Source organism: Mchenga conophoros, linkage group LG22 (assembly GCF_057382185.1).
Source record: "Mchenga conophoros isolate Kocher_MC1m ecotype Shallow Benthic linkage group LG22, M_conophoros_male_GT1.1, whole genome shotgun sequence".
NCBI classification, from domain to species: domain Eukaryota; kingdom Metazoa; phylum Chordata; class Actinopteri; order Cichliformes; family Cichlidae; genus Mchenga; species Mchenga conophoros.
Window position 1 is genome coordinate 776,577 of NC_140546.1, and position 12,638 is coordinate 789,214.

General features: G+C 47.8%; 1 protein-coding gene across 6 annotated transcripts; it reads right to left on the minus strand.

Annotated features, from left to right (window-relative positions):
- Positions 1 to 223: 223 nt before the first annotated feature.
- Positions 224 to 11,125, minus strand: mindy1 (MINDY lysine 48 deubiquitinase 1). Of its 6 annotated transcripts, none has more exons than XM_085263206.1 (12): positions 11,060 to 11,125; positions 9,159 to 9,763; positions 8,836 to 9,081; positions 8,515 to 8,687; positions 6,921 to 6,978; positions 6,565 to 6,629; positions 6,307 to 6,465; positions 3,671 to 3,773; positions 3,451 to 3,593; positions 3,182 to 3,376; positions 2,959 to 3,099; positions 224 to 2,215 (listed from the first exon to the last, which is right to left on the minus strand). In XM_085263206.1, the coding sequence occupies exons 2-12, from the start codon at positions 9,472 to 9,474 to the stop codon at positions 2,150 to 2,152; spliced, it is 1,665 nt and encodes a 554-aa protein (XP_085119332.1). In that variant the 5' UTR covers positions 9,475 to 9,763; positions 11,060 to 11,125; the 3' UTR covers positions 224 to 2,149. The 6 variants fall into 6 exon arrangements, with proteins under 6 accessions (XP_085119332.1, XP_085119330.1, XP_085119329.1 ...); XM_085263204.1 differs by having other exon boundaries at positions 10,998 to 11,104; XM_085263203.1 differs by having other exon boundaries at positions 10,984 to 11,092.
- Between the last annotated feature and the right edge of the window lie 1,513 nt (positions 11,126 to 12,638).

The window sequence follows — 12,638 nt, forward strand, 5'->3', positions numbered from 1 at the left end:
AAATAAAAAAAAGTCACAATTCGGATTTTTCTATGATCACAGGCGTACATAACAATGTTGGTCTGCATTCTTTGTTTCCTATAAACTAAATTTAAAAAAGTTTGCCAACTAATTAGTTGTAAAGGCGATGGTGTTCAAATGTTTGAAATTGTCTGTGGTGATCCAGAATAACAAGAACAAAATCCGCATGTTAATGTTTGTGAACAAATCCATGAAACTGAAGTCAAATTCAGAGTTTTTATTGACGATCTGACAGGACGGCAGATTAAACAAAGCCTGAACAGAGCGGCGGGCCAACAGTCACACCAAAGAAAACTAAACTAATAAATAAAATACCACAGACGATAAAAACATGGAGGTGACGTCCAGGTATGAAAAAAAATAAGCCAGAGAGAAAGTGCCTGCGTTCTATCTGAAGGCCACCAGATGGCGATAGCTGTAGCTGCAAAGACTTCAGGCCCTATAGAGGTGAGTAAGCTCTGCATGGGCGATTAATGACACACGAACAAATCTGCGAAATGTGGACCCGCCTGGTTTCAAAGAGGTTACGTGAACTGCTGTTCTGCAGTGACGATCTCACTAACCAGCAGGTGGCGTCAGAGTAGGTACGTCCATCTTTTTGCCGTCCGTGCCTAAAACCCTGACAGGCATGACGGGAACGCTGTTGTGGCGTTAAACAGGTTCTTAATTCTTTGTTTGATCTGAAGAAGAAACTGCACCAAGTCTGAACTCAGAGACGAACAGTTCGCAGGTTTTCACCTCAAACGTCCTGAGTTTTAGGTTTGTTTCCACAGCAGATTTAAGAGAAAATATAGAAAACAGCCACGACGTCACGGCTGGTCTGTCCACTCACTGTGAATGACGGCCACAAAATCATTTACAGGTAAAAGTTTTATATCAAGACTTTAGTTCAAGTTTAAAAACTGAGTCACTGCAAGTGAAGAGGACAAAATAAACCAGTGACTCAATCATGAATCTGTGGGACATGAAACTCAACGCGCGTTTACATTTGTTCCTTTAAGCCAAATTTATTGGTGATGAAATCAGTCGTGGTTAATGTTTACAGAAAAACAAAAACTCAGTGATATTAAAATGTCTTTTTTTACGTGTTTAATCCAAACTTTGATGTCATAATTTGGTCAAATGTCACAACCGTGACGACCTCGTTTTAATCTGCAGGGAAACAAAGAACCAGTCGGAGAATCACAGGATCTTATTTTTCTTTCACAACTTCAGACTGAATATTTGGGAGGTTCTGGTCAAACTGGTCCCAGGAAACACCAGTGAAAGACCCGTTTTTAGCTAAAGCAGCGCTACGGAGCCGTCACATTCGAGGTTAATAATGGCCTGCCGTGTCACATCACCATCGGCTCCTTCAGTCAGGCCAAACAGACAAACCCTAATTTTTCCGTCCTCGTCGTGGGAACACGATGTCATGGTTTAACTTTCACGGCGCCAAATTACAACAACAGTTGCCTGAAGGTGCTCGTCAGCTACAGCGTACAGTAATACACACAGCACAACAGCGCTCAGGTGTTTATCTTTAATTACACTTACTTTCAATAATTTGGAGGAAACATCCATTCTTAACATTTTGTTTTGTCCTAGTCTGGGATCTTTGTGATGTCACAGAGGGCATATCCTTACACAGAGCCAGCAGCTTTCAGTCGTTTGGTTTGTACGAAGTTAAATTTGTCCGAGTTTGAAAGAGGCAGGAATCATGTTTCCATTCGTTTCAGGAATTTTAACCGCAGCCACAGGAGGAGGCGGGGTTAGCAAGCACTGGGTTAAAGGGGGAGGAGCTAAAACATTTTGTTTCTGACCGTTTTAGCTCCTCCCCTTTAAGACTTTACTGATTGGTCAACTTCAGGAAGCCTACAGAGGAGTAGGAGCTGCGAAATAACACAGCTGCAGAGTCATAGGTCATTGTTTCAGCCACAGCTCCGTCTGATCACTTCATCGCTGTCCGATATTTATTAATGGTTAATAAAGACATTGGCAAAGAGCGCGTCCTAAAGACCTTTGACCTGTGAAACAAAGGGGAAGCTGGGAGGTTTGGCATCGAACGTGACCCCTCACCCGCCCGCCGCAGACACACAGGAGTCCGACGGCGTGACAGACGACAATGATGGCGGCGTTGCTGAAGAGTCTACAGAAGGACGCAGTCTGAGTCCTTGTCTCTTCTCCTGGATTGCTGTGCCCCCTGACCTCTGACCTGGAACACCGTAACAATAACACAGTGTAATCACCTCATGTCACGGTTATTATTGTCACATTGAGATCAATAAAAAAAATCTTTTCATGGTGACATTTACGTGGCAGTCAGAACTACTTATTCTAATAATTCACACTCGTCTTCTGAACGCTAACTCAGGTGTTTTAAAGTGGACATGAAACTATGTGCATGAAGGCTCACTGACACCTGCTCTCAGACACTGATGTAACTCAGCCGGGTTTAACAAATAAGTGCTGAAAGTTTTAAAAACAGCGCCCTCTCCTGTCAGTACGCAGCGTGACATCACGTGGTTGGCTAACAGACTGAGCTAACAAGTGACAGGATCGATACCTCAGAGGAAAGGACAGTGAAGCTGACCATCAGTGTGAGGGGATCACTGTAGCGCTGCAGCAGTCAGTTCATGTTAAACCAGGATCTACGGTCACTTTACTGTCTGTGTCTGCAGCAGGAAGTGGCTGTTAGCTGTGTTTGTACAACACTTTATAAATGAGGACTGTGGAGGAGAGCTTGAGTCAGGTGACAGGTGGTTACCAGAGCGACGAGCTGGGCTCTGTGATGTAAACAAGCCTTCACGTGCAGAGTTTCATGCCCCCTTTAAGGTTCCGGTTCCACACCAATGATTCAGTGTGTCCTGTTTGAGACCTGATTTTGGATTAAGGTGTGATAGCAGTGGCCTACAAGTGCTGCCCACAGTCTGCCGGCTTGTCTCCAGGTGAGCTTACCTGCTGCACTGAACCCTGTTGCTGGAGTTGCTGCTGTTGCTGATATTCCTCCTGCTGGAGCTGCCGGGCCAACTCCAGGTCACTGAGGGGCCCCGGGGCCCCGCCCTGCTGCTGCTGCAGGGACACTGCCACAAGGTAGTCCTGACACCCACAACAACACCCATCAGAGACGTGCTAACGGGCCAAAGTGCTCGGTGGCAATGATATTACCTGGTGAGCTCACCTGGTCAATTTGCCGCTGCTGCTCCTGGGCGCTGGGTGGCAGGTGGGGGGTGGGTGGAGCTCTCTGAGGAGGATGACACAGCCGGAAATCGGAGTCGCAGAAGTTTCCATCACCCTCGACATTATGAAGCGACTCCCAGACCACAGACTCCTCCTGCAGGAAGCCTTGATCTGTCACTAGCAGGTACAGGTGCCCCTGAGAGAGGAGACAAGTGCATTACCAGCCCCACCTTGTGTCTGGTCATGGTACTGCAGTGTGTACAGCCCCACCTTGTGTTTGATCATGGTACTGAAGTGGTTGTTCCTGAAGAACACTGAGATCTCGCCCTCTCTGGCCGTCGCGTTGAGCTCACACAGGCCGTGATACGACAGCTGAGTCGCCGTCGACTCCAGAAACTGCTCCGCCACCAGGCCTGCCCGGCACAGACGTGCACAATTATTATGTTCGGGCCATCGTGTACATATTGGGTACTGTGCACAAACACGTTACCTTCACTGACTCGGCTGCTTTCTGCAGAGTGTTTGTAGTCAATGATTTTCTCCACCAGTTGGTTGTAGCTCAGTTTGCCCACAGCAGCCACCATCTCTGGACTCTGAACACACAATCAGGAATTTTACATCATTCTGTCCTGTGGGCGGCCACAGAGAGTCTGACTGATGTCCATGTCTGACCATGTCACAAAAAATAAAAATCCCACATGGACATTAAAAACCTGCAATCATGCCACTTCACTGTGCAGCATCATCAACATTACACGTCACACTCCAGACAGACAATGAAGGAGAGAAACACTTAAACCGATGTTAACTATGATATGAAAACATGTTACTACAAAAGATGTTCATGTGTTACTCAAATATGACAGATTAACGTCCGCTAAACTAAAAGTGTGTCGTGCAATATGAATGACGCACGCTTGACAGCCACTTCAGTTCAAACTAGGGGTGGGTGATATAAACGATATAAATTTGGCCTACGATAGAGATTTTGACTATACCGTTCTACCGCGATAGCGCATGTTGATGATGTCATCAAGCTGCGCCCTTTTTGGTCGAAAGCATCGCAGCGGCTACAACCATTATCATCTGCAAATTATGGCGGGCGACAGTCACAGTAAAGAGATTAAGCACTGTTGAAATGTGGGGAAAGCCAAAAACTGCACTTCCGTAACATTGATTCATAAATGTTGAATTCTCTCACAGCTGCTCTGTTCCCATGTTGTTGCAGTATATTAATAACTAACCTGGTATTGTGGATGAATGATCTCAGTTGTTCTCCTGACTGAAGTTTGGCCCGTGTACAGCATCCTGCTATGCGATTGCATTTGTCCCTGACCACCAGAATCTCTCACGTTAACTTTTGTCAAGTGGAAAAAAAGTTAGCGTTCATCCTGCAGCTTCACTGTGCTAATGTTATGCTAACATAGCTGTGTCGCTAGCAATCACGTAGCACAACATTATATACCAGCTAGCCCAACTTCAGTAACCCTGCAAACGCCACTGCCGTAATGCTCTGACAAGCCATCAAGCAGTGCGGCTTACCAAAGTTGTACTAAAACATTTTAACAGATTTAATCGGTTTGAGGTCAGTAAGCACAACCAGAATTCATACATAAGGCACACTCTCGATTTTTGAGAAAATGAAAGGATTTTAAGTCCTTATAGTGTGTAAAATACGTTATACAGAAGAAAAGAATATATCGCGATATATATCGTTACCGCACGTGCTTCAAATTATATCGCGATATGAATTTTAGGCCATATTGCCCAGCCCTAGTTCAAATCTAAAAATAAGAAAACAATAAATTACACATCCGTTTTTTTCCCGCTCATCTTAAGTTGGGTCGTGGGGGCAGCAGCAGGGAAGCAGGGCCCTCCCTCTCCACGCCACCCCCAGCTTATCCGGGGACACGTGAGACGTTCCCAGGCCAGCCGAGATGTAATCTCCAAGCCCGGGCCTCTTCCCGGTACGACATGCCTGGCAGGAACACCGTGCCCAGGAGGCGACAGCCTTAGCTGCCTCCTTGTGATGTGGAGGACTAGTGGCTCTGCTCTGAACCCCTCATAACGACTGAACTCTCTCCTAAGACAGAGCCCGTCCTCCTGACGGAGAACCGCTGTTTGTAACTACGATCTTATTCTAACAAAGAGATGAGATTAACAGGTGTGTCATCAACGATGCGCCGTCCGGTGGCAGATAGCTGCATAACATTTAAGATGATATTTTACCAGCATCAGGAATCAATTAACATTTTAACAACTAGGTTAAACAACTAGTAAGTCTGGCACCGACCAACACTTGACTTTTGTTACGGCCCAAGCGTTGCCTGTGTGGGCGTGTCCTACCGTCTCTCCTGCCTCAGCTGCCACCTTTTGAACAGCTCACTCCTTTCAGCAATTAAAAGTATTTCAGGTGAGCTCTGGTGCCAGAGAGCCATGTTAGTGGTTGCAGGTAGTGAGCTGTGTTTTGTGATTGTTTGCTCCTGCTTGGTGGAGAGGACTGTGTTTGGTCACCAATCCTTTTTTGACTTTTCAGTTTACTGACCAACGCTTGAGTTTTGTTCTGCTTCTTTAAATGTTGATAGCGGCTCGTCCGTCTCTTTTAGTTCAGTTACTAATAGAAGCAGTCAGCTGTCACCGAAGGCATGAAGATGCTAGGACACGCCCACACAGGCAACTCCAGGAGGCCCAGCTGAGGCCGTAACACTTTTTCCAGACAGTTTATTAATATTCATGTTTATTAATACTTTCCTTCATTTGTTCATATTTTCTTTCATTCTATAAATATTCTGTTTTCTAAACATCCTGATATCTTTCTGTCTATTGTGTTGATAATTTAATGTCAGAACATTTTATTAATTTTCTTGCTTCATCTGCAGCTCTATCAGCCAATCAGCTGACGGTACCCATGGGGATTGGCTGAATGAGCCAATCACCTGCTTCATCATTCAGAGCATTTTATCCAGAGCTCACACAGGTTCGGGAGAAACTCCGGGGTTTGATCCCTTGCTCAAGAGTACTTCAACAAGCAGACTGGAAGAGTTGGGGGTCAAACCGCTGACCTTGCATTGTTAAAACCTCGTTAAGGACCTGGACAGTCCTGCGTTTACGCTCACACACACTCACCTGAGGGTCGACCAGCCAGCCGTGGTACAGCGGGATGTCCAGCAGGTCGAACACGATGCACTCAGGCGTGTATTCAAAGTCCGTGACGCCAGTGAAACGCACATTGACGTCCAGCCCTGTAGACAGCTTCGGGAGGACCGCCATGGCGTCGCTCATGTTCTGCAAACACACACGCCCACGTTATGGTCTCCTCCCCAAAACGGCGTGCTAATTGAAAGCGTGTATGGGAACCAGCATGTCCGTGTGCTTCCTTGGTACCTGCTGGAAGTTGAGCTCCATGCCGTCGGCCTTCTGTCTAGGAGTGACGGACAGCACACACTCTCCTGAACAACGCACACACAGGAACATCGTCAGTAGGACAGCCCGCCACGACCTGACCAGCTCAAACACTCACAGGTGAGAATCCTGGTTTAACCCGACGTGTTGCAGACCGTGTACCATGTGACCTCTGCGGACAGTATCATTCTCGACAGCTGTGCCAGGAGCGAACTCATCGTCTACTTAACGTGGACCCTCCATGTTTACGAGCGAGCGCCCAGCCTCCTGCTCGTGCTACCCGGCACGTTTAATTTCATCATCGATACGTTTGATACATTACCCACAGTCGCTCTTACCCAGGTGAGCCATCAGGTCCTCTGTGGTGACCACCTCAGTCTGAGCAGGAAGCTTGGCCTGCGGCGCGACACACACACACACACACACACACACACACACACACACACACACACACACACACACACACACACACACGTCAGTTCATTTATAAACTTTATCAAGCGTGAGCGCCGGTGTCTCCTCTTCTGTCCCTCACTAAAAAAGATCAAAGCTGTTTACGACGACACAGACGTCTGCACAGTTACATCATTTTAGAGTGCTCTGATTGGTTCTCAGAGGAACATCTGAAACCACGGTCTACATAACGGTTCATCCAAAGTGTCTCATTAGCTGCTCAACCACCTGAGGCCAGCGGCCGCCACAGGCGAAGCACAGGTGAACCCACAGCACCGGATTCACGTACACCACATGGTTCTAACAGTTAACTTCCTGTTGCCACTAGGGGTCGCTGTGAGTGTTATTGACTATTCTAGATGCGTCCAGGTGTAGATCCCACCAAGCACGGGAAGTCTGGGAGAACACTTATAAGAGCTTCATGCACTGCAGTGCCGCAGACACACCCTTCAACGAAAAGTCAAAGGCTTTGTGATTTAATGCTGCCACCGCCGTCTTCGGGGCGACCTGTCACAACAGCCCAGTCCAACATCTTCGAGGAGCTCATCCTGGTACTGTGACAGCGCGCATGGGAACTATCCATTATCGGTAGAATCTATACTTACTGATCAGATTCGTTATCGATTCTCCGCTTTGAGGGTGACCGTCATCACTAAGCAGCACATCTAAGACCTTCATGCAGACTAATTTCATGCTGTGGGCCACATGTTTGTTTGTTGAGACTCGATAACGAATCTGATCAATAAGTATAGATTCTATTGATAATGGAATCAGAATTGCTAAATTCTTATTACGTCCCACGCCTGCTGTCACAGTACCAGGACGAGCTCCTCGCAGATGTTGCACCAGGATGATGTGACAGCTTGTTACCTGTTGAAGTTCAGGCGCTAGCTGCTAGGCTCTGGTCTGCATACACTGAGCTTTAGCATCACTCTTGTTCTTGGCTGGCTTAGCGTTAGCATATTGTCTGACTAGCTTAACGTTAGCATGCTCTCTGTGCAGATGTGTGCACAGAGCTGAACTTGTGCTTGAACTTTAGCATCGCGTTCGTGTCCTTTTGTGCAGTAAAAACAATTTCAAGGACCTGAACTACTAGGAAAGGGTTCTCCCATGCCTTCTAACGAGGCCAGCTTCCCTGGGAACCAAAGCCACCTTTCAGCTGCTAGAAATCTGACTTGAACCTTTCCCGGTCTTCGGCGCAAGTCTGAGCATGACAACAACGAGCTCAGACCGACTGGAACCTGGGAGCTCTGAGCCCTGCCCTTCCAAACAGCTGGAACACGTAACATGCACCTCCAGGTTCTTATGTTACCATGACGACGCAGACAGGAAACACCTGCCCTGACTTCCTGAAGGTTCTCAGGCAGATGTTTGCGTACCTGCGTAGTGCAACTTGTTGTCTTTAGATTTGTGTGCTGCAGCTGGGTGGAGATGAACATCCACCTGCCGCTCCGCCCTTTAAATGATGGTGATTCTCACCTTCCAGCGCAGGAACAGCGTGTTCATGATGGCCAGCAGGGGGCAGGGTCCGTTCTCACTCTGGGTGATGATGGGTGTCTTCTTCTCCTTCCAGGTGATCCACTTCACCAGGTAATACGCTGGCATGGAGGGCCCAGGCTCCGGTGCCGCAGTAGGAGGAGCAGCAGCACCCCCTGTGGGGAGGGGGAGAAATGCAGTCACACTCAGCTAAACAAAGTTACATTTATTTGGAGTACTAAGGTGTCATCGCAAAATAAACCCAGAGAAGAAGTGCAGTCAGGCACCAGGCTGAGCACAGTTTCAGTAACATGGACGCCTCACCGGCAGCTTCCAGCGCCGCCTCGTCCTGCAGACTCGGGACTTCGGTGGATGGCGAGCAGCCCTCCGCACCCAGCGCCGAGTACGACGACGACAGGCCGTCATCCACGTCCAGGGAGTTTCCTGTTGTCACGACCCCATCCGATAGCTCCAAGCTGGGGATGGAGAATGATGCCGAGTCCGTGGACTCCAGCTGGTCGTCTGAGCCACCCGCTGTCACCACCGAGGAGCTTTCCTCCACGTCCAGACCTGCGGACAATAGAAGCACCATGAGGGATCCTCTGGGCATCTTAGGCCCCGCCCTTCACCCATGTCTCCTCCTCTACCTGGTCCTGCCCCAGCCTCCGTGGGTTCCTCTGTGGTGGTGGCGATTGTTAGAGTCATGTTTTCAGATGATGGACTTGGCGATGATTCTGGCGGCGTGGGTGTGGCCTCTTCCTCCTCCTCCATCGGGACCTTGGCGAGCGCAGGGCTGTCAGCGGCGCCGCCACTTGTGTTGGGGATGTCAGTTCTGAGGTGCGCTGGTGTCACGCTTAAGGTGCATTCTTTGGAGAAAGTCTGTGAGCTGACAGTGGGCTCCTCTGAATCGCATTTCATCTCCAGGTCAGCGATGGCGGAAGGCTGCTCCCTGGACTCCTCCATGATCAGCTGACGGCTTCACAGGCACGACTCCGTATGACAACACGTGGAGAGAGATAACTTAGACGGACGTGGTCACGAGAGAAACTAGACCTCAGCATCGGGTGGCTTTAAGACAGCAGGAGGCACTCCAACATGGCCGCCAGGAGATCGTCACGAGAGAACGATCACCTGCCCGCCGCCTGCCAAGGGTGTTGGAAAACAGACACACCGGTCTACCTGAGAGCAACCATGGCTGCAGAAAATCTGAGCAGAGAAGAGACGCAGCACGGCCCTCTGACATCAGTCACACCTGAGGAAACACAGAAGAAGAAGTCAGCAAACACACGTGTGTGTGTGTGTGTCTCTGTCTGTGTGTCTGAGTTGTGGAGTTAGCTCAGAGCTGTGTGCAGCCATGAGGCTGATTTAAAGATGGATTCCGAGTGACGGTGCAGCGTCACCTCCATCCACTAATTTCTCAGATCTGTGACATCACAGAAACATTGTGTGTGCCTCACAGGTGTAAACTCTGATAAACATCTGCACACTCTCCACTTGACGGTCAACACTGCACATCCACCCTCAGCTGTTTGAACGGAAGCAGCTCCCCCCAAGCTGTGGGGTACAGCTGTGACCGTGAGAGAAGCAGGGGTGTGGCTGAGAACGCAGACCGACACCTGGACCGCTGCTGTACACCTGAGCTCCGAGCCTTACAGGTGACCTGTACTGGGGGGGCGGCTGCTTCACTCCCAAGATCGACGTGAAGGAAAGTTGTTTCCCATGACGCTCCTCAATTAGGTGAGAAGGGTTCAGCGGTGACTTACGCTCGCACACACACGGGTGGCAGCCTCAGCTGACCCCGGTCTTGCGGAGCGGCCGGTTAACCCTGCTCTTCCGGGCCCCGACATCCGGGCCCGTGCCCTCCTCCCGAAAACCGGTCAGCTTACCGGGTCCGGCGCGGATTCGCGGAGAACGCTGACGCTGGCAGATGAACGCGCGTGCTACCTGTTTACATTCCTCTCCGCCAGGTTCATAGGTCCCGCCCACCGTCCGTCCACATCCGCTAAGCTTCAGCAGCCTACGCTGCCTGTTAGCCAACTGGCTAGCTGTGAACTTTTTCTGTCGTAAAATTGTCATTAATGTTCACGCGCAGCAGCTCGTGAGGGCCTGGGAAGAAACGCAGAGAAACCAAACAAGCGGAACTCCGAGCGGAGCGGGAAGCCGCTTCAACACGAACCGTACAGATGTTACACACCGCGTTAGCTTAGCATGAGCTAGCTGGCACTGACAGCCAAACGCGATAAGACTTTTTTAACTTTATGTCCTTTTTGGTCTCTGAGCGGGGCAGCATTCACAGCCACAGCGGCGCACTCACCTCTCAGACCGCGGGCACGCGCTGTCGGGTTCGGCCAATCAGAAACATGAAGAAAATAAAACGTTACAAACAAAATGTGACGTTTTCACAGCTTCAACTCGCGTCGTACCCTCCTGACAGAGCAACTTCTACTCGGTATACGTCACGTCCGGTCTCACCTTCGCTCCCTCACCTTATTCCACAGAGTGCGTTACATCTGTGGACCACGGTAACATGGGCGGGCGGTGCGCTCACCTTTGACTGTTTTCGTACAAACCCCGCCTCCATTACCCAGGCTTCACGAATCGAGCCGAGGTGGACCGAAAACTGTGCAGGGAGAGTCTATCCAGTTGACTCCGCCTCCAATCCAACCAACCAGACGTGAAAGTGTTCTGTTTTGTTTTATTAGAATTTGTTTATTATTTCAAGTACATATAGAAAAATGGCAACTAGAGCTGCATAAATTCAATGGATACAACGAATTGCCAGAAGGAGTGATTACAGTAACAATATAACCACATAAATCAGAATCAGAATACCTGGGGGAAATAATTTTTTGTTACAAAACATACATAAAACAGAGATAATGAATGTTGACAGTGACATAGATGTGTACACATGTCTAAGTTGCAAAGTTGAGTGAAATGCTGCCTTTTAGATAAACAGAAACAAACAACAAAGGGTAAATATATTTTATAAAATAAGATAAGATGACCTTTATTAGTCCCACAGGTGGGAAATTTGTTTTGTTACAGCAAAAGTGCAAAGTTATGTAGCAGAAATTAGAAAACACTGGAATGCAATAAAATACAATAGAATAAAATAAAATAATATATACAATAGAATAAAATAGAATAGAATAATATATACAATAGAATAAAATAGAAATACAAATACTATATACAACTGAGTAGGAAAATACAAAAATACAACTTCGTCAGAAGAAGAATTGCATAAGAATTGCACATATAGCAGTCTTATTGCACATGTGTGGGTTAGTGTGTTTGATCAGCTGCAAAAGTCTTTATTGTGGAGTCTGACAGCAGTGGGGAGGAAAGACCTGCGAAATCTCTCCGTCCCACACCGTGGGTGCCGCAGTCTCCCACTGAAGGAGCTGCTCAGTGCTGTCAGAGTCTGCTGCATGGGGTGGGAGATGTTGTCCAACAGGGATGACAGCTTAGCCACCGTTCTCCTGTCACTCACCACCTCCACTGGGTCCAGAGGCCACACCATAGAACATGGCTATTCAACTACGAAGTTAGTTGGGCCAGATTTTCAAACCAAGGAATTTATCTGGGCCAGATATTTTTTTTGAAGCCAGTAAGCAACAGATCATGATCAATTTCAAACCCACACAACTGTACTGAAAAACAAGTATTTTTTTTTATTCCTTTTCCCCTGTAAATCTGATGACCTCACAAATGCACACCAAAAGGTCCATTTAAAAAAGGGGGGCCATAACTAAAAATTTTTTTGCACATTTGAAATAATAATAATAATAATAACAAAAAAACATTTTGATAATTCCCTTTCAAATTAAAATAAATATTTCGCTGACCACTCATTTTTCCTGCCATGGATGGAGCACCATCCGTCACAAGTATACAGACACGCTTCATATCCAGACCATTTTCCTCAAAAAGAGCTGAAATCTTCTCAAACATTATTTCGCCAGCTGTGTGTCCCTCTAACGGTAGTAAACCGAGCAATTTCCCATCCAAAAAACGGACATATACACACAACTGTGCATTATCAGTTCTGTCTGTGATCTCCTGCTATAGACATTACATCAGTTTTCTTCAGGTCATTTAACAGCATTTCAAACTCGTTTGAC